Genomic DNA, 27130 nt, shown 5'->3' on the forward strand with positions numbered 1-27130 from the left:
GTGTGATTTCCTCTTGTCAACAATTTGATATGAAATCCATTCCTGAGTTTTCCTTCCTTCATTTCTATTGGTTGGACCTCACCGGCTATTTCTTTAAAGTGGAAATGTGTACAGAATATTGAAAGTTTCTGAATTCTTATCCCCTACATGACCCATTTACAGTGCAAACACATATATATCACCTCAGATGTAAGTCATATTGATTTCACTCCAGGTAAGTGATTAAAGTATAGGATTGCAGCCTAATTGCATTGATAGGAAAATATTGATAGGTCAGAGGACCCCTCCCAATTCTCCCCTCCTTATTTTTCAAAGCTTCTGACATTTTAATTAGTTTCCAGAGTCAAACAGGCACAACAGTATTGAATAACTTTAGAATGTGCTGTTGTTTTAAACCAGTGTTTGTATTTATACATGCATCTCTCTCTCTGTGTGTATGTATGTATGTATATATATGTGTGTGTATGTGTGTGTGTATATATATATATATATATATATATATATATATATATATAGTGGTACCTCAGGTTAAAGATGCTTCAGGTTACAGACACGTTAGGTTACAGACTCCGCTAACCCAGAAATAGCACCTCAGGTTAAGAACTTTGCTTCAGGTTGAGAACAGAAATCGCACAACAGCGGTGCGGTGGCAGCGGGAAACCCCATTAGCTAAAATGGTGCTTCAGGTTAAGAACAGTTTCAGGTTAAGAACGGACCTCTGGAACGAATTAAGTTCTTAACCCGAGGTACCACTGTACAGTATATGCAATAATGCAATTTCTTTAACTGTTTTTATGTCGTTATATTCTAAACTGATTTGTGGTTGCCTTATGAGAAGTGATTAATAAATGAAATAAATGAATAAAGATGTGACTTGAAGAGACTTAAGGAAAGAACTTCTCTCGCATCACATCTGTCACATGTACACTTAGGTGTGTACACAGAAATATGCAATATATTTTTAAGTAATCAAAATATGACTTGCGAGAAGTTGGAAATATTTATCAGGGAAAAGTTGGGAACGTTTATCAATGCCCCCTTATTAGCATTGCCGTCTTGGAAAGTAAGCATTTCATGTAAAAGCCGGTGTTTTATTTGCCAAGCCTCACTTCCCTAGGGGTTCAGCTCAACTGTCAGATCAGTTCTTCCTCAGTTCATCCTCCCGTATAAGCTCCCTGACGAGCTTGGCAGTTTCTGCAAGGAGGAGGACTAACCCATCTGCCTGCACAGGAAGGGCCAGGAGCAAAATCGGTCAGGGAGGCAGCGGCGGCTGTGCCACCGAACAGGGCTATCTCCCATTGGTTGGTCCTGTTGCTATGGAAACGAGGGACGCTGCTGCTGCGGTGGTGCGTAGGAGCCATTGCCGAATTCCTCTAATCAGGTACCGTCTGCCTATCAAGCCCTTGCAGTTCTTGGGGCAATAGAGTCCCTTCGGAGTTTCAAGACCAGGAAACGAGAGTTTTCAAGTGAGACTCATCTCTGAGTAATCATAATGCAATAGAATGGCCTGCAAATGTGGCCGTCGTAATGATTAGAAATGACACCACAAGTTACTAGGGCAGTGCTGGGAAGTGACTAAGGCTGCAATGCTAAACACTTTTACTAGGGAGTAAATCCCACTGGACACATACTTACTTCCAAGTAAACATGCTGCAAAAGCCATAGTTGGTGCTTCATAGCCCTAAATTATATTTAATTAGCAAAGTGCCTTGATGATGATACTCCAGGCTGGGCAGTAGTGTTACATAGTGACCTTATGTTTTGGCGTTTTTGTTTTGGCAGCACTATGACCAGCAGGAAGAAAGAATTAGCTTTGCAGGTCAGTAAGTGAGCTTAATGTTTCAAATGTGGCATTTCATTCTGTTAGAGTTTGGTATTTCCGGCTTGTTTGGAAGAGAGGGTAGTTCGGGCGCAATGTTGCATTGTATTCTGCCAGTGAAACCTTCCTACAATGGCATAGATTTAAAATAGAAAGCAGTAGTTCTAAATGGATTTACCAGTCTCCCAGGGCAACAGCAAGCAGTAATGCAATTGCTTTCATCATTTGATGAATCAGAAAGGAAATGTAAGAGCCGATTTAAACGAATCCCTATAGTGCACTTTTCCAGGGACTAGTCACTGACACAGGGTGTTATATTGATCAGAATGAGGTAAAATAAGAACCAAAGACAGAAGGGTGAGCTGTATGATAATTGGAGCAGACTCAATTTTTAAATCTTCAAATACATATTAAAATACAAATCAAATATTCTAAGAAAGACACTAAACCAGGTTTAGCCCTTCATTTGTAAGCACAGCTTCTCTGTTAACTTTAGATTCATGTAGGTAGCAGTGTTGGTCTGACACAGTTGAAATAAATTTAAAAATTGTCCAGTAGCACCTTAGAGACCAACTAAGTTTGTTCTGGGTATAAGCTTTTGTGTGCATGCACACTTCTTCAGATACACTGTTAACTTTATCTTTATTGCGACCTAGGGTAAAAAGGATGAATTGTCCTTTCAGATTGGCTATGTTGATTTGGATGTCTCCAAAGTCAACAACAACAAAAACTAGCATGGGTATCAAAACACAGTATTAGTCCAAATATATATGCATGTGTGTTTTCCTTTTTATCCTAGGTTTTAATGAGGATCAGGTTGGCACAGGGAATGTGCTTGCTTACATTTGGAAGGGATGTGATACCAGTTCTAGGGTTTGTGAGATGCAGTTAGGAGAGGCCTCCCTCCTCCTTGCTATTGCCCATTTGTTTGCCTGCTTCCTCTGGGCCCAATCTACAAAATATCCAGAAGGAGATCTCAAAGTAAGTGGAAGTTGCTGCACCGTGGCCTCTGTTGTCAACTGCTTGCATGCACAGAGAGAACAGGTGGGTGGGTAGGCAGAAAGGAAGCTCTGAGTGCCAGCAATGGGCAGCCCTGCAAGAATGTAAGCATCAGTATGTGCCCAATAATGTCAACCTCTAATGTTGGCTCTGAGAGGCTGCCTGAGGAAATAATATCACAAGTGATGTGATCTGTCCAGCCTGCACAACAAATACTTTGTTGGAAATGCATGGATTAATATTCTATGTTTCATGAATCTTTTATCATAAAGTTGTTATGATGCATATTTATTTACAAGTAGTCCCATTGGCATCAGTGTCCTTCCTTCTCCTCTAGGCTGTGTGAGAAAGTATCTTAGATAATTCACAAACTTCCATTTGAATACAAATTGTACTGGTAGTATGCAGCTGGTTGCCAGAAAAGGAATGAGTTTGCATCTTGAGCGCAGTTAGACACTACCCTATAACTGAAACATACCGGTGTAGTTTAGTCATCTGGTGTCTGGAGACAAGCATGTATGATCTCAGTGGCACTTTGGACATAAGAACATGAATATATGAATATTAATACATATCCTATCTTTCATTCATAAAGCATGGTTAAAGAACCATATAGGAAAAGATGGGAATGTGTTTGCAATTCCTTTATTATAAATTGCTCCGTATGGAATATAATCTCTATAAATCCTGCCATCAAGTGGCCAGAAGAAGAAATTGATTATTATTTCAATCCTGTTAACTACTTACATTAGAGTAGACATATTGATTTCACTGGAACGGCTCCCATGTGGCTCTAAGTCAGCTACTTATAGGCTGACCTCAAAGTGCTTTGCCATAAACAAAGTGCAGCCATCTGTTAATTAAATGTTTTGAGGTCTGATATGCTGGGCTATACAACAGAAGCAAGAACATATTTACTCTGAAATGAGTTGCTTGAGAATTATTTCCTGGGATGCCTGCAGTCACGCAATGAGATTCTATGCATGTTTCTTTTCAGAGGCAAATCCCACTCAGTCTAGTGGGACTTATTCACAAATGGGTTTAAACAGTGCTTTTTTCTGGGGGTATGCAGGGGTATGCCTAAACATTTTGTGAATCAATGTACTTTTGCCCATTTACTGTATTTATTTCCCCCGATTTGAACTATGGTGATTTTCTTGAGTCAAAATGAGAGTTTAAATAGATCTGCAGCATTCATGTCTTACAAGCAGACTTCCATTTACCAAAATGTTAATATCCACATTGGGCCGTGTGTTGGTAGCATAATACTATCTTAAAATTAGATTCATAGAGTTGGGAAAGACTTCAGAAGTCATCTAACTGCCCTGAACTCCTGGCCTACCTGGTGGCAAGTCAGTATGTAAAGTCGTCAGTCCACATGTCCAAAGTCCAAACCGAAGGCACCATCCTTCAGAGATCCTGAAGCATCCAAGCTGAGGGCCAACAACATGAGCAGACACAGCCCCCCAGCTCTGTTGTCCCTTTTATACTTTGCAATGCTGATTGCAGCATCTGTGCTTCAGTCATGTGACCCTCAGCTGTTCCAAGCCTATTCTAGCTGAGGAAACAGACACATCCTCCCAGATGTAGTGAGCCCCACATGGCCAGCTAGGGAGCTGAGCTGTGGGTCTTTGCCTGCCTCAGCCTCCTAGAGTGCTCCACCTACTGCTCCCTATGCTTCAGAGCCTGCCATGCTCCTAGAGAAAGGGGCCCCTCTGGCTCTGGGTCCAGCTGTTCTCATTCCTGTGCACTGACCCCCCCATCCCCTCGCCATCCTCTGTCACCCTGTGAGTACTTCCTGCACCAACCTCTCCCATAGCTGTCAATGTTTCCCATTTTTTAAGGGAAATTCCCTTATTCCGAATAGGATTCCTCGCAAGAAAAGGGAAAAGTTGACAGCTATGACCTCTCCTTCGTCATCCCCTGCTTGCCTGTGTGTCCCAGTCCCAGCCACACCCCTCATCAGGATCCTCTTCCTCCTCCCCATTGTCCTGCCAGTTCCTTACACTAATCAACCCACAGGTGAAACAGGAAATCCCATGTTACAGCATCCTTGGTAAGCAGTCATCTAGCTTCTGCTCAGAAACCTATAATTGAGAGGTCACCACTTCCTAAAGTTTTACTGCACTATTGGATGTTTTTCCTAATATTTAGCCAAAATCACTTGACTTGTAATTTGAATGTGTTTATTTGAGTCCTCCTTTCTGCAGCAACAGAAAACAAATGCACAAATTGCACCATCTTATATGCCATGTTTGAGCATTGTGCTGTCTTTTGTTTTCCTCTCTAGATACATTTTGCCTAAAGAAAGTATTTTCATGAAACTGACTTGTGACTTTGACTTTCTGATACAAAAATCTTAGTTGCCCCCTTGCTAATTTACCAAATCTCCTTTCAGGTAGCTCTTAAAGGCTTTATTGCTTTATTGAAAGCTTTCTCAGTTATATTTCATTTACACACAGATGGTTGTTAATAATCAGGAACTTTGGGAAGAAATGCTGGGTTCCAAAGGTTTGATTGGTAAGACCTTAGCTGTAAATATGGCATAGCTCTCTGTTGCTGTTCATAAATACTAAGCTTGTTTTGCACCATCCCAACCCCATTTCTGAAGCTTCTTCTGTTCTATTCTACAGTCCCACTTTGCAGCCTTCTTTTCAGCTTACAACTCATGCGCACGCCTCCATTCTCTTGTGCAACCCCCTTGCACACAACGCTCCCATGGTAACCTCTTGTATCTTCTTCCTCCCATACATTGCAAGTACTAAGCATCCTTTTCACCTTCCACACTGAAGCCACCATCCCCTCCTGTTCTTCAGGTTCTTTCTTGCCCCTGCTTTCATCTGCAACCCTATTCCCATTGCTCCTTCCTTTTTTTGCAGCCCCATTTACACCTTCAGCACTTTCTCTCTCCCTCCTCCTCTTTTCCCGCCAACAACCCCCACTTCCATGTTTCCTCCTTTCTTATTTTGCAGTCTCCCCTTTGCCCATATATCTCATTATTATCCCTTTTCTCCTGTTTGCACTGTCCCTTGCAAACAGATCATCCTCATTTTTATGCCTCCTCCTTCCTTCTAATCTGCAGCCCCCTTTCCATGCAAAGCCCGTGATGCTTATGTTACCATATCTTTAAGATGAGCAGAATCTAAGAGCAAACCTGTCAGTTAGCTTGACTTCATTTGAGAAGCTTCAGTTCAATTGTTCTGTTTTAAATCACTACACAGAAAATGACATATAATACTAGGATTTAGATACATTATTTGAAAGTACTATGGAATATTTCAGGCCTCTGAACCTTCTCAAACACAAAGCAGCTGAATAAAGTAAGAGGGAAAAGTTTGTATACAGCAAGAATAGAAGAACTATGAAAGGAAAAGTGATTTTAAACAACAGATGTTTGAGTAGAGCAAGCAGAGGGTGGCAGTGGGAGGAAGATTGTGACTTTAAGAAATGGCAGAGGTTTGAGTAGAGCAAATGAGGGGCAACACCGAGAAAAAAGTGGTGGTTTAAAACAAGTTTTCAGTACAGCAAGAAGGTAGTTTGGTAAGGTTCTGTTGTGTTAGCTTTTTGATGTTAACTTCTGTGTAGTATTCATCTCTGCGATTTCTCCCTTCTCACACTTAAAAAACCCCAAACACTTCCCTTCTGAATACTACTTTTTGTTTTCAGTGTCCTTTCCTTCTAGATCCCATGCCACAGCCTCTGTCGTTGTGCAACCCTCCATCTTTCTTGCTCCCCTCCCCAACTCTGACTCCATGCAAATCCAGGATTGTAATAAGGCATTACATATAATAAGTCATTACAATAAGGGCTGCATGATGATAGCCTTACATTTATTTTTATATTGAGAGATAGATATAAATACTGACAGTGTTTATAGGGCAGGTTAGAAAAGGAATGAGTGTTCCTGTTGTTGATGTACCACCTTTCACCCAAACCTGTTTCTTCCAAATGTTTTGGACTACAACTCCCATCACCCCCAGCTAGCATGGCCAGTGATCAGGGATACACAAGTAGTGATAGTTAACTAATTTCATTTGCATGTGCTAACTAAACTTTGTAGGTTCTGAAATGCCATGATTTGCTAAGTTAGCTTAATCTCTTTGTAGTGGTAGATGTTTATCAAGGCTGGTGTGGACCATGTAAAGCAGTAGTAAACCTCTTCAGGAAAATCAGGAATGAATTTGGTGATGACCTCCTTCATTTTGCTGTGGTAAGAGACGGATTCAAATTTATATAGTAGGACATTGTCAGACTCCAATTCCCATCAGCCCCCATTAGCATAGCCAGTGCTCAGGGATGGTGGGAAAATCATATGGATGGATCCATCAAGAATAGTTGGCAAAGATAAATGCCTATGAGGCAAGCAGATAAAACAGGCAATTCATCTTGCTTCAGTGGGCTAAATAAAGCTGCAGTTCTATACACTAAGGTAGGGAACAGTTTTTCAGTCCTGGGGCTGCATTTCCTTGTGCCTAATCTTCCAGGCGTAGCAGGTCCAGCAGTCGGCAGAGCAAGACCACAATGGGTGGGAGCAAAGCTGGCAGTGGATGGAGATACTCCACACTCTCCCTCACAAAGCACAGCCTCCCTTTCCTGTGAGCTCCTCTCCCCTGCTCTGGCTAATTAGGAAACATTGTGGTTAGAGATCTCTGAAACCCATTGTCATAACACAAGTCTTCAGGCATTAATTATTGCTTGAAGAGGACCATGGGTAGAGCAGGGATATGGGGATGCAACTTTAACCCTGCCACTCCACTCAAGCCCCGATCTTCCAAGGTTCTCATTTGGCTGAGGGAGCCTTCCCAAACAGAAATACAAGGCTCTCTGCTGTAGCTGTTTACAGAGGCCAGAGAAATCACAGGGCTATGGGGGCAGAGCTAAATGTGCATCTGAATAGGTGTTTATCCAATCAGGTATAGGGAACCGAGGGCCCTCCAGATATTGTTGCACTCCAGCTCCTATCATTCCTGTCAGTGTGGCAAATGGTCAGGGATGATGAAGAAGAAGAAGAAGAAGAAGAAGAAGAAGAAGAAGAAGAAGAAGAAGAAGAGGAGTTTGGATTTGATATCCCGCCTTTCACTCCCTTTAAGGAGTCTCAAAGCGGCTAACATTCTCCTTTCCCTTCCTCCCCCACAACAAACACTCTGTGAGGTGAGTGGGGCTGAGAGACTTCAAAGAAGTGTGACTAGCCCAAGGTCACTCAGCAGCTGCATGTGGAGGAGCGGAGACGCGAACCCGGTTCCCCAGATTACGAGACTACCGCTCTTAACCACTACACCACACTGGCTCTCATGTGTGTTGCAGTCCAGCAATAACTGGGAAGCACCAGGTTCTAGAGCAATTCTGCTCTAGATGTTTTTCTGGCCTACCCAAAGGGTGCTTCTGTAGTTGTGAACATTTGCCCTATTATTATTATTATTATTATTATTATTATTATTATTATTATTATACTTATTAAATTTGTATACAATACTGCCCTTCTTACACAGATCTCAGGGCGGTTCACAACATAAATGCTCTTAGTAAGTTGTTTGCTTGTTTACTTTTTATTTAGGCTGAAGTAGATTCAGTTGATGGCCTAGAGAAATATCGTGGAAAATGTGAACCTACGTTTTTGTTTTATGCTGTAAGTTGGTACATTTGAAACCCAAGATGTCTTTTAAACCTGTTTGACTTTAAACTTGCTCCACTACGCTCTGGTGTGTATTATGTATTAAACATGTGTTTTTGCTCGTATCAATGAATTTGAACTTGCTGGCAGCTGGAGATATATGTTGTTGCTGGGAATCGTATTTTTATATTTCAGATATTACCCTAGTTTGTATTTCCCCTCATTCTCTATGCATACGGTAACCTAAAATACTTTCCACAGTAGTTGTAACTTACGTAGCTTATATAAATGTATATGCCTCTGACCGTAAGATTAAACAAGACAGAGGTTAGGATGCTATAAATATTAAGAATGTAATTAGTAGTGTCTGAATAAATTAGGCATCTTAGGGTAAATGGGGGAAAGCCTTCAAGAGAGATTAGCACACTTAGCAATTATCCACTCCTCCATTTGTTGGTGCAAATAGCAACCAGGTTTTCTGCAGTTTGCCATTCCTTCTGATTCATTGCTAAAAAGCGGGGCAAAGCAAAACTGCTCTGATCCTTGCCTACAATGCAGAAGTATGGACGAGCCCGAGACAGGTTGGCCTTGTGGTACTGCTCTGCTAGGTGGCTGCTACGCACAGGAAACTCTGTCAGAAGAACATTGCTCAGAGTATGTAGTTCCTGGGAAGTTGAGGGAACACATAGGACCTGCAAAACAATTTGTGGTGTGGCGTGTTCCCCATTCAAGATTACAACTATTCCATTTCTCTTCCTCATCCCAGTGTTCTTATCCTTCTGCAGTTGGACAGCATTCCATGGCCAATTATCACAATTGGCCCACTCTGCAGGGTTCCCCCCAAAATAGTTCTTGTACTTCTTCAGACAGTTTCTCGAGTCTCCTTCCTGTGTGGGAGTGTTGTTGCTTTGGTTATGTAAGCAATGCCACTCACAACCTAAGCACTGGAAGTGGAAGGGGATGATATGCTTGCTTCCTGTGGAACGGGTCATACTACAAATTAATAGGATGAGTCAGCTAAAACATTTGCCCCAAGTAGTGTGGAAGTCAAATAACTTGACTTTAATGGATTGGGAGCAATAAATTATCTCTGGGTAAATTATTTTATGGTGCAATAATATACATGTCTACTCAGAAGTAAGTCCCACTGATTTCAATGAGGCTTACTTCTAGGTAAGTGGGTTTAGGATTGCAGCCAAAATCAATCTTACAAGTTTGCCAACCAGTTAAGGAATTAAATTTGCATACATTTGCATGTGCCTAAAAACATTGTTTCTGAAGGAAGAAGCATCTCCTCTTTGTTTTTTTAACATTGCAGAGATAAGGAGAATACCTCTTTTAAGATAGTGCTTGACTTCTTCAGTTTTTACAAGTGTTTATATTAAAAATAATTATTCTTTCTAATCTGCCTCATTACTTGGGACCACTTTCTAGCCAGTTAAAACAAGGTTCTGTTTATTGATCAAACCAATGAAATGGTTCAGCCTTGCAACCCTACCTGTGAGGCATCCCATGCGTCAATCCTCTCCTTCCTCTTGTTCTGTGATTCTGGGTTTTCAACTAACAACAGGAGAGGTTGGAAATCAGTCCATGCTTAAAATCTAAAATATTTTTTGCTGTCTTTATAGCAGCATAGCATTTGTTGGCAGGATAAGAAGACCCAGACTCCGCCATTGGTAATATTAATGCTTGCGTTGACGCAAATTACGTTTGTAAACTATATTGGCAATTATTTTCTATTTTCTGTCAGGGGGGAGAGTTGGTAGCAGTTGTAAGAGGAGCAAATGCACCATTGCTTCAGAAAACAATTCAGGAGCAGCTAGAGGCAGAAAAGAAGGTCTTGGATCATGGAGCAGATAGAGTGGTGGTAATCTAACCCCTTCAATTTCATTTAATTTTCTTTTAAGTTGTGTCTTTGATTAGAGTTGTGGGCAGGGGGGTTGTGGGCCATCTAGTTTAAAGCCCTGCTTATTTGAATCCCCACCACGGGGTGAGCTCCTGTTGCTCAGTCCCATCTCCTGCCCACCTAGCAGTTTGACGGGAAGGTAAACGGCGTTTCCGTGCGCTGCTCTGGTTCGCCAGAAGCGGCTTAGTCATGCTGGCCACATGACCTGGAAGCTGTATGCCGGCTCCCTTGGCCAATAAAGCGAGATGAGCGCCGCAACCCCCGAGTTGGCCACGACTGGACCTAATGGTCAGGGGTCCCTTTACCTTTAATGCAAGAAATCCAGAGCAAAGCCTCCTCTGCAAGTGGCTGTCTGCTTGAACACCTCTAACAAGGGAGAGACCACCACTCCTCAAGGTTGACTATTGTTGAACTGTTTGTACTGTTAAGAGGTTTCTCCTAATGTTTGCTGCCTCTTAGCTGGTCCATCAGCTGTTGTTATCAGCTGATATTCCTAGGTCCTTGTTTCCAAATTCTGTGTAGAATTCTACCGATAGTGAACCACGACTGGGACGTAACTCTGCTTCCATTATTATCTCAGTTTTAATGTTGCCTAGTGTGTGTCTACTTGAAGGGAAAGAAACTGAATAAAAAAGTGAGAGTAGTCATGTCCTTCAAATAGATACCCAATTTCCACTTGCTGGAGAATGGAGATTCTGAAAGGAGTGACCCTATGGCCTAGAGCCTGGCACTCAATCCTCTTTTGTCAAGTGTTTTGCCTTTTGGTGTTTAGCAGAGGAAGGGGGAAGGTTTTGATTCCCTGGTGGGGTCCAGCACTGGGCCTGAGAGTCCTGGCTCAAGGATACTGAGTTCAGAGTTCCATTTCTTATGGTCTTGACATCTGATAGGAATAATAATAATAATAATAATAATAATAATAATAATAATAATTTATTTATACCCTGCCCATCTGGCTGGGCTTTCCCAGCCACTCTGGGCGGCTTCCAACAAAATATTAAAATACAGTCATGCATCAAACATTAAAAGCTTCCCTAAACAGGGCTGCCTTCAGATGTCTTCTAAAAGTCTGGTAGTTGTTACTTCCGGAGGCGGCGCAAAACCGTGATGGCGGACCTCTTCGAGCTCTGAAGAGGGGCACCGCAGAAAAGGGTTGCTCGCGACGGCGCAGCGGCAACCCATCAAGATAAACCACGGGCAGAGTGAGTCCGTGGCCGTGGGACCCGGCGGGCACCTGGAGCGACCCCGAAATCACGAAAGGAACCCCGTAAGGGGCTCCGGAGTGAAGGAGGGGGAGCGGTGCTGTGGGTTCATCGCTCTTTCTGCGGAGGCGAAGCCGCGCGGCTGTCACGGATGAGCGCTGACCTTTCTTCCAAGAAACATCGGGCTGAAACATCAAACCCGTGAGTAAGGACTTAAGATTTTACAAATTAAATCGGAAAATTTGGCTAAAAACGGGAGACGAGAAAGAGGAAGTCCGTCTTCCGACACTGCTTTCAAGATCAAAGCAGACGGTCTAAAGAGCGGAAAGCGCTGTGAACAGGGAAGCTTTGAAGCTTTAAATCGGGACTTTCGTGCACATTTGATTTTCACTTTTAAAGAATAAATACAGCATAAAATTGACCTGGAGCGGACACCCCAAGGGCAAGGGAAGACTCTAACCCCAAATTCCCGGGTGGCCGGGTAAAGTTGTTTAAACTGCGGAACTGTTGCAAGCTTCCAGATACTTTTGTAACTTTTGAGCTCATCTAGCTGAAGTGGATACAATTGCAGGCACCTTCCTGGAACTTTGTTATATGTTGAAAAGGGCTCTGCAGGACTTTTTTTTTTTAGCGTGCTGGAACTAATTTGCTTTTAAAATTGTTTTTAAAGTTGGAACAAAGAGACTTTAATTGTGGAAAGTTACCTTCTTCTTACTAAAACTTTGGTGGCACTCCCCCTAGAGGACATTGGGAATACAGAGGCCTGGGAAAGTTTTTTTTGTTTACCTTCTCTCAATAGACTGTTTTTAATTCTGGACTTGCCTTTCCCATGGGATTACAACACTTGACCTTGAACGTTGACTGATGAGTGGCACAGGAAAGACAAGAGCAGCCAAAGCTAAGGAAGCTAAGGAGAAAGAGAAAGTAAAAAAGCAAGCACAGCTTTTGCAAACAACTTTAACTCAGGGACGTAGATTATCAGTTCCAGCTGTGCTTGCGACACAAAAAGTAGAAACCGAAAAGCCTGAAAAATCTGAAGAGGAAGATATGGCAGCAGGAGGAGCGGAGGCAGTACTGAAACAAGTTTTGGAACAACTGTCAGTAATAAATCAAAAAATTGATAATCAATCAACAAAAATTGACCAAGCAACATCCTCGATTCAGAAATTGACAGATCAGGTTTCCCAACATACTCAAGCAATTGAAAAATTGCAAGGAGCAACAGAAGAGAATCGTAAACTGGCAGGGGAAGCCGTTCAAATTGCAACATCAGCTAAAAAAGAAGTCGAGGAAGTTAAAGCGGAAGTCAAGCCTCTTCATAAACAGATAGGGGACCAACAAACCTATCTCTCGTTGGTGGAATTGAAAAATCGCGAGACCAACCTTAGACTAAGGGCAGTCCCAGAAATTGAACAAGAAGATTTGAAAGGACTTTTGACAACAGAGTTTACAAAGTTCTGGGACTTAAAAGAAGAAATTGATTTTAAAATTGTATCGGCTTTTCGGTTGGGAAGATTAGTAAGAAAAGATAGATCCAGAGATTGCTTAATAGCTTTGAGATCAAGGGAGGAGAGAGACAAAATACTAGGCCTACACTTCAAAAACTCAATTGTGATACAAGAGAAAAGGGTGGAAATTTATCGAGATATTCCTAAACAGTTATTGGACTTGAGAGCCACCTACTCAGATTTGGCTAAGTTACTGAGACTCAACACAATTCCTTATAGGTGGGAGTTCCCACAAGGGTTATCATTCACTTACAAACAGAAGAAGGTTAAAATAAGATCACCAGAGGACTTACAAAAGTTCCAGCACGACCACGGAGAAGACCTCCAAAAAGAAGCAGCAGCTAATTGGCCTATACCCAACCCAGGTGGAGCAATACCTGCACCTTCGGAACCAGAAGAGAAAGAAGATACACCGCTCTAGGTGTAGCAGAATAGTTCAGGATGTCTCTGCGGCTACTCAGTTGGAATATAAATGGCGGAAATTCCCCGGAGAAAAGAAGGAAGTTATTTTACATATTGAAGAAAGAACAATTGGACATTATTTGCCTACAAGAAACCCATGTGACCAGGCTCCACAGGAAGGTTTTGGTAAATAAAAGATTAGGCCAAGAATTTATTTCGTCTGACAAAGTAAAGAAAAGAGGAGTGGTGATCTATGCTAAGGAGAGCCTGATACCTAAATTTCTATTTAAGGATGAACAAGGAAGAATTTTGGCAATTGAAATTCAAACCCAAGGAGAAAAAATATTGATATTAGGAATTTATGCCCCAAATGACGGGAAATCAGAATTTTTCAAGAAGCTGCATGAGACGTTGCTGGACTATCTGGACTATGCTAACATCATAATGATGGGAGATATGAATGGAGTGGTGTCTACACATATGGATAAGTCTTACAACCAAAACTTAACATCTGATGGCAGACTGCCCAAAACTTTTTTCGAACTGACTGACAATCTGGATTTGATCGACATATGGAGGACAAAGAACCCCCTAGGTAAAGAAGGAACTTTTTTCTCTGAGGCCCACCTGTCTTGGTCAAGGATCGACCAAATCTGGACCTCCAGGGGGCTGGCACCCAAGACTAAAAAGGTGGAAATCTGCCCAAAAACATGCTCCGACCACAACGCCTTGAAAATAGAACTTAGATTAACTCAACCCGGTTCCTTCAGATGGAGAATGAATGACACACTACTAAGAGATCAAGAGATTGTGAAAAAGGCCCAAAAAACATTAAAGGACTATTTTGAGATAAATCTGAATACTACAGTTGAAAAAAGAACGATCTGGGACGCAAGTAAAGCTGTTATGAGAGGGTTTCTGATACAACAGAATTCAATCAAGAAAAAACTCTGGAACGGAAAGAAGGACAAAATATTGGAGAAAATACACCAAGGAGAAAAAAAACTGAGAACCAAACCAAAGTCCAAGGAGGTGCTGAGAGAAATTAAATTCCACCAAGCAGAATACTCAAAATTGATCAATCAGGAGATTGAATGGAAAATAAAACAGATGAAGCAAAGATCTTTTGAATCAGCAAATAAATGTGGAAAGCTGCTAGCTTGGCAGCTGAAAAAAAGACAAAAGCTAAACACGATAACAAATCTAGAGATTGATGGAAGGACCGTACAGAAACCAGAAGAAATTAGGAGGTGCTTCCACAGATACTTCAAAGAACTGTATGCACAGGGGCCCCAGAAAGAATCAGAGATAGATCAATTTTTAAAGATAAATGGACTATCAAAAATAACTCAAGATAAAAGATCAATCTTGAACTCTATAATAACCACACAGGAAATTGAAGGTGCCATTCAGAATATGCAACTAGGCAAATCTCCAGGCCCGGATGGACTTACCTCCAAATATTACAAGGTTCTGAAGGACTATTTGATACAGCCTTTGTTGGAGGTATGTAACCAGATTATGGATGGGAAGAGGGCACCAGAAACGTGGAAAGAAGCCTTCATCACATTGATACCTAAGTCAGAATCTGAAAAGACTCAGCTTAAAAACTACCGTCCCATCTCACTCCTAAATGTGGATTACAAAATATTTGCAGACATTTTGGCAAATAGACTTAAAAAAGTCTTAAATGAAGTAATTCATAAAGACCAAGCTGGCTTTCTCCCTGGTAGACATTTATATGAGAACACTAGAAACATCATTGACATTTTAGAACTTTTGCAGACTAACAGGAACACAAGGGCGGTGTTAATCTTTATTGATGCGGAGAAAGCATTTGACAATATATCTTGGATGTTTATGAAGAAGAACTTGGAGGGGATGGGAGTGGGACGGGGGTTTGAGAATGGATTATATGCAATCTATTCAGAACAAAAAGCTAAATTAATAGTGAACAATGTGGTGACGGAGGAATTTAAAATTGAAAAAGGGACACGACAAGGGTGCCCTCTATCCCCTCTGTTATTTATTTCAGTCCTGGAGGTGCTATTGAATATGATCAGAGAGGACCGGTTGGTACAAGGGATAGAGGTCGGAGTGAAACAATATAAACTGAAAGCTTTTGCAGATGACCTAGTTTTGACACTGCAGGAGCCAGAATCCAGTACAAAAAGAGTTCTCGAACTTATATCTGAATTTGGTCGGGTGGCGGGATTTAAGTTGAATAAACAAAAAACTAAGGTTCTGACCAAAAATTTAACAATTACAGAAACAGAGGGGTTTCAGAGAGAAACAGAACTGAATGTGGTTAAAAAAGTGAAATACCTTGGGATCTATTTGTCCTCCAAGAATTTGAATTTATTTAAGGATAATTATGAGAAATGTTGGTTGGAAGTTAAAAAGGATTTAGAAATTTGGTCAAGATTGAAACTTTCCTTGTTGGGAAGAATTGCAGCTATAAAAATGAATGTGTTGCCGAAAATGTTATTTTTGTTTCAAACCTTACAGATCGTGGACAGAGTGGATTGCTTTGGAAAATGGCAGAAGGATATATCTAGATTTATCTGGCAGGGCAAAAAGCCCCGAATAAAGTTTAAAATATTAACAGATACGAAAGAAAGAGGGGGGTTTGCCCTGCCGGACTTGAGGTTGTATTATGAAGCTGCAGCCTTCTGCTGGCTGAAAGATTGGTTTTTGTTGGAAAACACCGATGTCCTAGATCTGGAAGGTTTTAATAATGCTTTTGGATGGCACGCATACCTATGGTACGACAAGGTTAAAGCACATAAATTGTTTAAAAGCCACATTGTCAGAAAAGCAATTTTTGCAGTCTGGATGAAATATAAAGACTTACTAGAGAGTAAAACTCCGAGGTGGCTATCACCAGTGGAGGCCAAGGCCCGAAAAAGACCCAATATGGAGGCCTATTGGCCGAAATATTGGGAATTGACTGAAAAAATTGGAGACAATTGGAAGTTGCAGAGCCAGGACAAACTAAAAAATAAGGTGCGAGATTGGCTACATTATGCTCAAATTCAAGAGGTTTTCAAAATGGACAAAAAAGTTGGTTTCCAGGTGGAAAAGTCGAAACTAGAGACAGAATTGTTAGAACCAAAGACAAAGCTGTTATCTAGAATGTATAACTTGCTGCTTATGTGGAATTTACAGGATGAGACAGTTAAATCTGCTATGATTAAATGGGCACAGGATGTTGGACACAACATTATGTTTGAAGACTGGGAAAGGTTATGGAACACCGGAATGAAATTCACGGCCAGTACGGCCTTGAAGGAAAACATTATGAAAATGATATACCGGTGGTACATGACCCCAGTCAAGTTAGCTAAGATACATCACCTGTCTGACAATAAATGTTGGAAGTGTAAGGAAGCAGAGGGGACTTTCTTTCACCTCTGGTGGACATGCCCAAAGGTTAAGGCTTTCTGGGAAATGATTTACAATGAGTTGAAAAAGGTATTTAGGTATACCTTTCCCAAGAAACCAGAGGCCTTCCTGTTGGGCATGGTAGACCAGAAAGTGTTAAAGAAGGACAGAACTTTGTTTATGTATGCTAGTACAGCAGCAAGAATACTCATCGCAAAGAACTGGAAGACACAAGATTTACCCACGCTGGAGGAATGGCAGACGCAGTTGATGGACTACATGGAGATAGCTGAACTGACCGGCAGAATCCGAGATTTGGATGTAGAAACAATTGAGGTGGACTGGAAAAAGTTTAAAGACTACTTGCAAAAGTATTACAAACTGTATGAATCTTAAGACGGTGCATGATTTGAAAATGATACGCTTTAGCGATTATGATTAAGTAAATAGTAAACTAAGTGATAAAAGAGAAAAGGAGATAATATGAAATTGAACATGTTACGTTTATTTTAAAGGTATAAAAATTCTGACATAATATATTGAATATAGATACATAACATGTAAAAGTTACAATAAGGTATGACATAAGGTAACAAATTGCTGACATTGTTAATATAAAGAACGCAGAATCGGAAGGGGTGGGGAAGTCCAAGTTGGGATTTTTGTTAAAAAAAAAAAAAAATGGTTTCTTGTAAACTCCTTATTTGTTTGTAATGTATAAAATTTGGAAAGAAACGTAATAAAAAATATTATAAAAAAAAAATAAAAGTCTGGTAGTTGTTGTTCTCTTTGACATCTGGTGGGAGGGCGTTCCACAGGGCAGGTGCCACTACCAAGAAGGCCCTCTGCCTGGTTCCCTGTAACTTGGCTTCTCGCAGTGAGGGAACCGCCAAAAGGCCCTTGGCACTGGACCTCAGTGTCTGGGCAGAACGATGGGGGTGGAGACGCTTCTTCAGGTATACTGGACCAAGGCCGTTTAGGGCTTTAAAGGTCAGCACCAATGCTTTGAATTGTGCTTGGAAACGTACTGGGAGCCAGGTCTTTCAAGACCGGTGTTATGTGCTCTTGGCAGCTGCTCCCAGTCACCGGTCTAGCTGCCGTGTTCCACAGGGCCCTTCCCCCTCTAAGTATGTGTCCAAGTCACTGCTGATCATCTGGGTTATGGCATAGATGGCTCTGTATGCATAAATATTATGGGTTTCAGAGGCTGCAGGGATCTCTGGCACCTGTGGAGAATGTTATGTGTCTCTTCCTCTGATCATCCTCTACTAACAGTGAGAGCATGTGCAGCTTCTTCCCTCAGCTCCTTAGTATTCATGAATTCAACAACACATTCATTATCCATCAGATTGTAACCATTTGTTAATAAAAACCAGCTCCAGAGATAAAAACCGTAAAAAAATACTAATAGATCACATTTTGGAAAAATGGACAAAACACACCACCAACGAAACAAAAAACCCCCTATTACTAAAAATAACCATTGTCTATTACATAACACTAGTCTTCATTAAAATGTAGTTTTTCTAAAATAGTCTGCAACCAACACCCTCGTATGCTTTGATACTAGATCCAGGATGAAGCGATTCCTAAAGAAGTGAGTACTGCCATTGAGGGAGAGGAAGAAGAGGAGGAGGAGGAAGAAGAAGCAGGTATTTGGCTGTACTCAGTGGCATATAGGTAATACCATTTATATAGTTTAAAAATTATCCTTGGACAAGAAGGTAAGCAATCTCTCAGATTGGATTTTTGCCACTGCTCTACTTTAGATTTTGTCACTGATATTACTCATCCCAGAAGGAGCATCTTCTGGGTTTATGTAGATAAATGAGGCTTGTGTTGTCAAATTTCTTGGTAAAACTGTGAATGCTGAGTTGCAGCAAAGTCAAAGGGACTAGGCTCCATCGCTTAGGAAATGTCACTTTCTCTCCTCCCAGTATGCTTGAGAAAACCATTCTTATGATATATTTTGGGCTATCATAGTACTAGGCTTAGATGGTTAACCCCCCCCCCCGAAAAACTGAAAGAGTATTTAATTTTACGGTTTTATACTGATCCAAAAGGCCGAAGCAATTTTACAGTGTAAATATCAGGCAGATATCCCTCCTTTGATGTTCTTCCAGGGTCTGCTTTCTTCTTATGCTAATTTCCTCTCATGCTTTCTTCCTAGATTAATTCACCAATTGATGCTTTCTGGAACTGGCTTTCTCACTATCATTTGGAGCTGATGAGTAATGTTACAGACAAGTTTTCTCTAATATAAGTGTAAAAAATTAAATGGCTACATATTGCCATAAGCAGCAGCAATGTGTTTCAGGTTGGAGTAGTCTATGAAAAGAATTACAGATGTTTAGGAAAGCCTTGTTACAAATCTGACTATCAGGTTAATACTATTCAAGACAGCATATATGAGGATATGGACAATAGGAGAGCTTTGCTGGGCTTATCTCATTCAATATCAGATCAAAGGCTTATTTAACCCTGCATCCTGTTCCCCATATGTGTCTATGGAAAGGTCAAAAGCTGGGTAAGAGCACAATAGCTTTCTGCTGCAGTTGTTCCCCTAGAATGGGCACTCTGAGCTATGATGTCTCTGATCCTACAGGCAATATGCAAACATCATAATCTGTAGCCACTGATAGATTTATCTTCCATCATGATGATGATGCGTGCCACACAGGTTTGTCATGTACCTAGTGTGGTGTCCTCAGGTGCGCTGGGGAAGACTATCCTGTTGTCATGTACAATTGTCGGTCTAGTCAGCTTTTGTACATGGGCACATCATCTTGTCCTGTGCCAGAGGCAGCAAAATGTCTTGGGTCAGGCCTGTCTCTGATTGAACCCTGGATTAAAGGCTTTCCAAACGGAACAGAGTTGATATAACAGTTCTGCAAACCCTTTGGATATATGTGAATGAGCAAAACTGTAAACTTGCTGAAGAAACTGTAAACTTTCACAACAGAAATGTTATGATTGATCTTGCACAGTGTTGGTTTTGTCACTGGAATCAATTTTCTAAGCTTAGTAGGGACTGAAAGATTTATCAACATGTGAATTTACAGTGGCTGTGTTGAATTCTGATATGGTGGCTCATGCGGTACTTGCCGGATTGGAAGTGTGACTTTTTGTGAGACTGGGAAACCACTAAATGCACATTTGCTTCTTGTGGTTATTATTATCAGTGACTCATGCATTTTCTGGCATTGCTTTTCTCTTTGAGAATACTTGCACCTGATTACTGTTTTAATAAAGAAATTCAAGTAATTACAGATTTGTTTTTCTTTTCCACATTCACAATTTAGGGCTCTGCTATCTGGCCTTAACAGAAAGTCATGAGATGCTTCATGGCAAAGAAACCATGAGGATTCCTTTGTGCAAAGGAGGTCCACCACTAGGCAGGGAGTGGGTGACGCTGTGGTCTAAACCACTGAGCATCCTGGGCTTGCCAATTGGAAGGTCTGCTGTTCAAATCTGCACAGAGGGGTGAGCTCTTGCTGCTCTGTCCCAGCTTCTGCCAACCTAGCAGTTCGAAAGCATACCAGTGCAAGTAGAAAAATAGGTACCACTGTGGTGAGAAGGTAAACGGCATTTCCGTGCACTCTGGCACTTGTCATGGTGTCCTGTTGCCCCAGAAGTGGTTTAGTCATGCTGGCCACATGACTTGGAAAGCTGTCTGCGGACAAACACTGGCTCCCTCGGCCTGAAGTGAGATGAGCACCACACTCCATAGTCACCTTTGACTGGATTTAACCATCTAGGGGTTCTTTACTTTTACTCTTACCATAGCGGTCTCCAAATGGGAAAGAACAGCAGTCTAACCAGGATGAGCCATCATAACTGACATTGCATAATCCTACTACCAAATAAGACTCAATGAGTTGAATGAGATTTAATTCCAGTTAATTGGCCCCTAGTTAGTGCGAGTGGTGCTGTGGTCTAAACCACTGAGCCTAGGGCTTGCTGATCGGAAGGTCGGCGGTTTGAATCCTGCGATGGGGTGAGCTCCTATTGCTAAGTCCCACCTCCTGCCAACCTAGCAGTTCAAAAGCACATCAAAGTGCAAGTAGATAAATAGGTACCGCTCCAGCAGGAAGGTAAACGCTGTTTCCATGTGCTGCTCTGATTTCGCCAGAAGTGGCTTAAGTCATGCCACATGACCTGGAAAAACTGTCTGCGGACAAACGTCAGCTCCCTCAGTCAGTAAAGCGAGATGAGCGCTGCAACCCCAGAGTTGTTCACGACTGGACTTAACTGTCAGGGGCCCTTTACCTTTTTTTTTAGTACCTTTACCTTAGCTGATACCATGCACACTCCTTAGAATGTAACATACTAAGGTGTATCTCAGTATCTTAATTGGTGTCTTGTACACTCCTACCATAAAAGGTGTAAAGAAGAAAACACCACTCCAGAAAGCACAGAATGGAGCAACATCACCAGCCACACACATGGTTAGTATTCATAACAATGTGAGCATTCAGCTGCTGTATCTTGACATTCCTGTCCCAGGACCAGCTGTCTGGGATGCCTGAATATCAGCTAGCTGCATGGGAGGCTACTTGAGAAGAAGGGGAAGTGGGTAGAAGCACATTCCTGGATCAGGGCCTGACTTGGAGGCAGGAAGGAAGGAATGGAGCTTTAGCTCTTGTATAAACTCCCAGCTTGAGTTGCCTCATTGCTGACAGCATCAGTGCTGTTCTAAACTGTAACCCCTCCCATCAGCATAAATATCAGTATGGCTAATTTGACCCAGCAACACCCACCCACCCCGCCCTGCAACTAACCAACCAACCAACCATGCCCTGGGCCCTCTGTTCTCTCGATTTGTCAGCAAAAATAAGCTCCGGTCATATGCTGTGCAAAAGAATGGAAGTTCGTAGACTTGATCAGGGTGGAGGACTGTGACAAAACTAGAATTCCTTCCTGTTTTCTGCCCCCTTAATCTCTGGGGGCATTAGCCACCACGGATAGCCTGCCTGATAACTGAGTTAAATCAATGGTCCATCCAGCTTGGTATTGTTTACATTGACTGGTGATAGTGGCTCTTCTGGGTTTCAGATGGGTCTGTTTTTCAGTCCTACTTGGAGATGGCCAGGAATGAACCTAATATTCTGTTGGAAGCCGCCCAGAGTGGCTGGGGAAACCCAGCCAGATGGGCGAGGTATAAATAATAAATTATTATTATTATTGGATCTTCTACATGCAAAGCAAATGCTCTGCCACTGACCTTCTGCACTTCTGCAACTGTTACCTATTGGCAACTATTAGCCCCCTGTCATCCCACCATAAATGGCGTAAAATACCCTTATGCAGCCTCCTCCCCTTATTTGTTTTTAGATGATGAGCACGAGTTGCCGTTAGAGGAGGCATATCTATTATGCATATGCAAATGAGCTGTCAATTAGGGAAATCCTTTTTATCTAATTTACTCAGATTGCAGGCTAAAGCCCCACCCACCCCCGCATTTATCTAACGGATCCAACGTCGCCGCTGTATCAGAACCTATTGAATCAGAAGCTGTTAATAATGCACTGTTACATGAACTGCCCCCGCCCCCCGCTCCATTTAATATTTGATGTTGTTGAACCTCGGAGCAGCAGCTTAAACCGCGTCCCGCGCCGAAACCTTAAATCGTATTGAATTAAAAACCACGACAGCCAGCAGCCGCGAATTTACGCTCTCGGATGCATCTCTCTTCGGCGCCAGAAGGGGGCGCTGCGAGATCGAAGGCCCGCTTGGCCCGAGCTTGGGCGTCCCCTTTAAAGCAGACGCCGGGCGGAGAAGCTGTGCTTGGGCCGGGCGGAAGTAGGTGGCGGCGGCGGCGGGTGCGGAATCGCTGGCGTTTCGAGGGCGCCCCCGAAGATGTGGGCTGGTGAGCCTTGTTCCTTTGCCTCGCTGGCTCAGGAGTCGGGGGGCCGAGGGCGGGCGCCTCCCAGTTTCCCAGCAGGCGGCTTGGCTGGCCTTGTGTGGGGCGCAGCCCTTAAGGCAGACTCGCCCCGCACCCCCGTCCCTGGGCATGGCGATGCCTGCCGCTTCTAACATGGCCCGATCCTGCTCTGTGCTGCGGCGTCCTAGAGGAGGGCGCCTGGGTTTTGTGGGGCGGGGAAGGGAATCCCCGGAAACCCCTCCTCTCCCAGCCTGTGGGGTGGCTGCTGTGGGGTTTTGCTCCCAGAACTGGCACCTTTGGTAACTGAACATACCTCCGTGGGGCTCTCGGGTGCTTTGCCGCCTCCCCCCACCCACCCACCCACCCACTTTGAAACTTCATTGTGATTACGTTGAGAAGCGGCCAAACTCTTACACTGATTTGCTGCAAAAGACACAACCTCAGGCTTCCTTAGGAGGAGGCTTGGGTGGTTGTACGCCAAAAGCAGGGATTGAGAACCTGTGGCTGTTTCTGGGCTCTCCCAACTCCTGTCAGCCCCAGTCAGGTGGCTGATACTGGTTGGGGATGATAGGATCTGTAGTCGGAAAAACATCTGGACGGCCGACGTTCCTGATTCAATGGCAGGCTTCTGAGCCGTCATAGAACCTGGAAGCGAATGATGGGGTGAGGAAGTCATATGTTTCAATGCAAGGTCCCAGAGTTTCCCTTGTAGGCACCTTCTAGCTTGTGGGTGATGTAGGGCAGCAGCTGGGATAGCTCAGTCGGTGGTAGGGCATGAGACTCTTAATCTCAGGGCTGTGGCTTGGAGCCCCACATTGGGTGAAATATTCCTGCATTGCAGGGGGGTTGGACTAGATGAACCTTATGGTCCCTTCTAACTCTGATTCTATGATCTAATCTAATCTAATCTAATCTAACAGTCTGCTGATGGCTGTTGGAGAGAAATGGTTAGAGTGTGTATGTGGGAATAATATTTCTAAAAGAATTTATACTCTGCCTTTTGGCCCTAACAAGGACCTCCAATATGGCTTGCAACTTAAACGGTACGAGTTGTAATCCAGACACGGGAGGAGATCAGTATGGTTTGTGTTAGTCTCCACATCTGACATCTTGGTGTCAATGCATGCCTGCCTTAGGATAACACGAAGCTACTGTTACTTTCATATTTTTTATCTAGTACAAAAGTGAAGCAGTTGTGTGGAAATCTCACTCTCCTGTTTAAGTAGGAGTTCTTAGCCGTGACTTTTCACTTGTAGTCTGCGTATTGTCCACTGCTGCAGGTTTTCTCTGATGATTTCTATGTATCCGTATTGTAAATGTGGCATGTGAACCGTTCTATATCAGTTACAGGTGTTTGGGCTCTGGAAGCAGATGTACTTTAAACTTCCCTCCTATCAAGTGGCTGCTTTTTGACAGCTGGGAACAAGAAAGATGGAAGATGAGCTCAAGATGGAGAGTCAAAACCTTGACCAAGATCAAGGTCCCTTTGTGGCGGATGAATCAAGTCAGCAGCCATTGTGCCAGGAAACCTCTTCCCCCAAGCTGTCTGTGACTGAACTGAGTAGAGAGTTGGACTCCAAGAGTGAGCTGGTAAGACATTGCTGCCTGTCTTTTGTCTAAAGAATGAATTGTTGCTGTTGTTCATTATACATTGTTATGTGCTACTGTTTGCTTTTGTAGTGCTAGCTAATCAGGATTTAAAAAAAAAATATGTTGCAGGTGCTAGTTTCAAGTTCATGGCATAACAACCTCTTTACACATGCACAAAATATTTTAATGGGAGTTTTATTTCTTCAGATTTTTGGATTGGATCATACATTAATATCTTGTTTGGGTCATGTAGTTGCCGTGGGTTGGTTCCAGAGAAGTGTAGTCAGGACTCCACTTGGGAAACAGGGCTTTCCCCCCTCCTCATACTCCTTGTGCTTCCCCCCAAAAAACACTCTTGGAGTTAGAGGGACTCTCTGGAATAGTATGGGATGTGGTGCCAGAAATGAATATACTTTCAGAAGCTTGCCAGAAACTTGTGTCAGAAGCTTGCTTAAGAGACACACACACACACACACACACACACTTTGTATCTCCTCTAACTATAGGGAAAAGAGGCATTTGTTTGTGGCCAGAGTGCTTTTTTAGCATCAGAAATCAAGCTTACAATGCTTTACTTCACACACTGAAAAGTATTAGACAAACTGCAGAGTGACTGGAAGTCATCTACTGTACTGTGTCATCTATTATCTGTTCTAAGATGCTGTGTCTAGTATGTTTTGGGATGCTTTTGCAGCTGAATGGGTAGATTTGTTACATCACATGGGTTGTTCTCTTATTTTGATGTGGATGAAGATGGCTGAGTCCTGGAAGATTAACACTCCCCCCACCCCACCCCCCGCAATATAAGTCCCAGACATTCCTAAAATGAAAGGGAAAAAGTGGGGACTATAACAATAATTAAAATGTTCTTAAAGCAAATAGGAATTGAGGATTTGGAGTTTTCATTCTGGGGGGGGGGAGTTTTCAGACAAACAATAATTATTGTGTGTACAGACTTCCTTCAGTCATAACAGTTCCCAAAGTGGCTTTCAGTGAACCAAAGCTAAAAACAGTTCTCAAAATAATAAATTGCTTAAAGGTGGCACTGGATGTATGCATTATTATACCTTCTTCCACTCCCAGATATTATTACTCAGGAGTAGGGACCCTCTGGCCTGCAGGCCAAGCTTGGCCCATAAGGCTGTTTCTCCCAAACCACACCCACTTGCCCCACACCTGGTATCATATGTGACAGATAGCTATGCAACTGTCAGAGCACAATTAGGAGCCTTATAATGCTCTCCTGATTGTTCAGTGGCAAAGGAAAGCAGGTTTTGATTCTACTGACCATTGGCTGATGGACTCTAGAGCCAAAGCCTCCTGAATCAGCTGTACATAGTGCTTTGAAGTCCTGACTTCAGAACTTCCAAGCACCCAATCACTTGACATCATGGTGACTTAAGGTGTTTGACAGCTGGGCAGTCTCGCAGGGTCTGTGACCCCTGTTCTAGCTGCTCTCTTAACCCCTTCATATCCCACTTTATGTAGCTCCTAGGGGTATTCAGATGCAGACTTTTGGAAGTGCTTATACAGCAGCTAAACAGGGATTGGCAATTTGAGCAATGGAGACCGCAGTTCCAATTCCTAAAGTGCCATCCTGCTGCAACAGAGGGGGAAGACGGACACGGTCATCCTTTTTCTGGTTCTCACCTTCAGGCTTTGGTGTTTTCATTACCAGAAAGTCCTGGGTTTTATGTTGTGTTTATGATCTGTGCATTTTTGTTGCACATATCTGGTATTTACATAGTTTAAACTTTTGTTCAGCCCTAGATCATTACATTGATCAAATTCCCAATTTTTCGTAGTGTGTGTGTACAGTAGCTCCCAATTGAAATTTTCCTTTTGAAAGCACCGATTTTCAGGAAAAAGCACCCAGGGAAGAGTGATTAGGAGCATGAAGCATTTCACTGTCAAAAGTGGTCAGCCAACATCTTCATGATGAAGCTTAAAAATGTTTCTTTTTTTGATATAGATAGATGACAAGGAGTTTGATATTCCTCAGGTTGATACTCCCCCAACACTGGAAAGTATTTTAAATGAGGTGAGTTGAGCAGGGTAGTACAAAACCCTTATTTGCACACTGTGCTGGAAGAGCAAAATGCAAATGTGCAATTGCTCACAGACCAATTTATCATAACGTGACACTGCTCTTAAACTACCTTGGAAAATGGGACCAAGCTCCTCTAAAAATTGGCAAAGCTGTTTAATTGGCATTGTGTGTTCTTTTCTCTCTGTGTGTGCCTTTCTGAACCCACCAGTAGGATTTTATTCAGCAATCTTTGAGCAAAGTCTGTCTTTCATCCCTGTCTAATACCATGCCTAACTGGAACCTGGCAAACCCAGGCAGTACTGCTGTAAGTTACATTAGTGCATTGCAAGGCTGGATATAGCATGGTTGGCCAACTATGTTATTTCTGTCTCTTTTTTAGACTGATGATGAAGAAGAGCCATTTGTTCTTGAGGATCCTTCCCTTCTAAATATTGATAACATTGACACTCACTCATATGATACTTCATCTGTAGCAAGCTCTGACAGCGGCGATAGAACACACCTGAAAAGGTAACTCTTTGTGGGCAAATGCCTTGATGTGGCTCCTTTGTGATCGATGCCATCACTGACAGTCTCCAGGAACTTACTTCATAGGATTGGTAACTTGCGCCCCACCATGGGAGATGAGGTATGGCAGTTGCATGAGGGGGTGTAGGAAATGGCATAAGTGCCCTCCTCTCCTGTGCCACTCATGTCCTCACAGCTCCACCCCACTAGTAGCCTTCTGAGCTGACGTATCTGTGGTGTTGCACTGTTACATGTGTCATGGTAGCATTTG

At 42.6% G+C, this 27130-nt stretch overlaps 2 protein-coding genes across 7 annotated transcripts in view; both read left to right on the forward strand.

Moving 5' to 3' along the window:
• The first annotated feature begins 1135 nt into the window (after window positions 1–1135).
• NME9 (NME/NM23 family member 9) lies at window positions 1136–20095 on the forward strand. 3 transcript variants are annotated; one of them, XM_053389752.1, is made up of 7 exons: window positions 1138–1381; window positions 1783–1819; window positions 5281–5338; window positions 6925–7028; window positions 8373–8444; window positions 10180–10296; window positions 18399–20095. In XM_053389752.1, the coding sequence occupies exons 1-7, from the start codon at window positions 1317–1319 to the stop codon at window positions 18510–18512; spliced, it is 567 nt and encodes a 188-aa protein (XP_053245727.1). In that variant the 5' UTR covers window positions 1138–1316; the 3' UTR covers window positions 18513–20095. The 3 variants fall into 3 exon arrangements, with proteins under 3 accessions (XP_053245728.1, XP_053245727.1, XP_053245729.1); XM_053389754.1 differs by having other exon boundaries at window positions 1370–1466; XM_053389753.1 differs by lacking the exon at window positions 5281–5338 and having other exon boundaries at window positions 1136–1381; window positions 1783–1823.
• Window positions 20096–22583: 2488 nt separating this feature from the next.
• VPS8 (VPS8 subunit of CORVET complex) overlaps window positions 22584–27130 on the forward strand; it is an 86873-nt gene continuing 82326 nt past the window's right edge. For 3 of the 4 annotated variants that reach the window (XM_053389756.1, XM_053389759.1, XM_053389757.1), the window contains exons 1-4: window positions 22584–22697; window positions 24057–24302; window positions 26275–26343; window positions 26732–26862. In XM_053389756.1, coding sequence (XP_053245731.1) covers window positions 24144–24302; window positions 26275–26343; window positions 26732–26862 — 359 coding nt within the window. In that variant the 5' untranslated portion in view covers window positions 22584–22697; window positions 24057–24143. The remainder of the gene's footprint in view (window positions 22698–24056; window positions 24303–26274; window positions 26344–26731; window positions 26863–27130) is intronic. The other variant, XM_053389758.1, reaches the window with a different exon arrangement.

This window comes from Podarcis raffonei, chromosome 5 (assembly GCF_027172205.1).
Source record: "Podarcis raffonei isolate rPodRaf1 chromosome 5, rPodRaf1.pri, whole genome shotgun sequence".
Classification (NCBI taxonomy): Eukaryota; Metazoa; Chordata; class Lepidosauria; order Squamata; family Lacertidae; genus Podarcis; species Podarcis raffonei.

Excerpts from the sequence above, each read along its gene's own strand:
- NME9 (XM_053389752.1), top strand. The coding sequence starts at position 1,317 with ATGGAAACGAGGGACGCTGCTGCTGCGGTGGTGCGTAGGAGCCATTGC. Across the intron at positions 5,339-6,924 it reads GGGTTCCAAAGGTTTGATTG|TGGTAGATGTTTATCAAGGC; the intron begins GTAAGACCTTAG and ends ATCTCTTTGTAG. Across the intron at positions 7,029-8,372 it reads ACCTCCTTCATTTTGCTGTG|GCTGAAGTAGATTCAGTTGA; the intron begins GTAAGAGACGGA and ends CTTTTTATTTAG.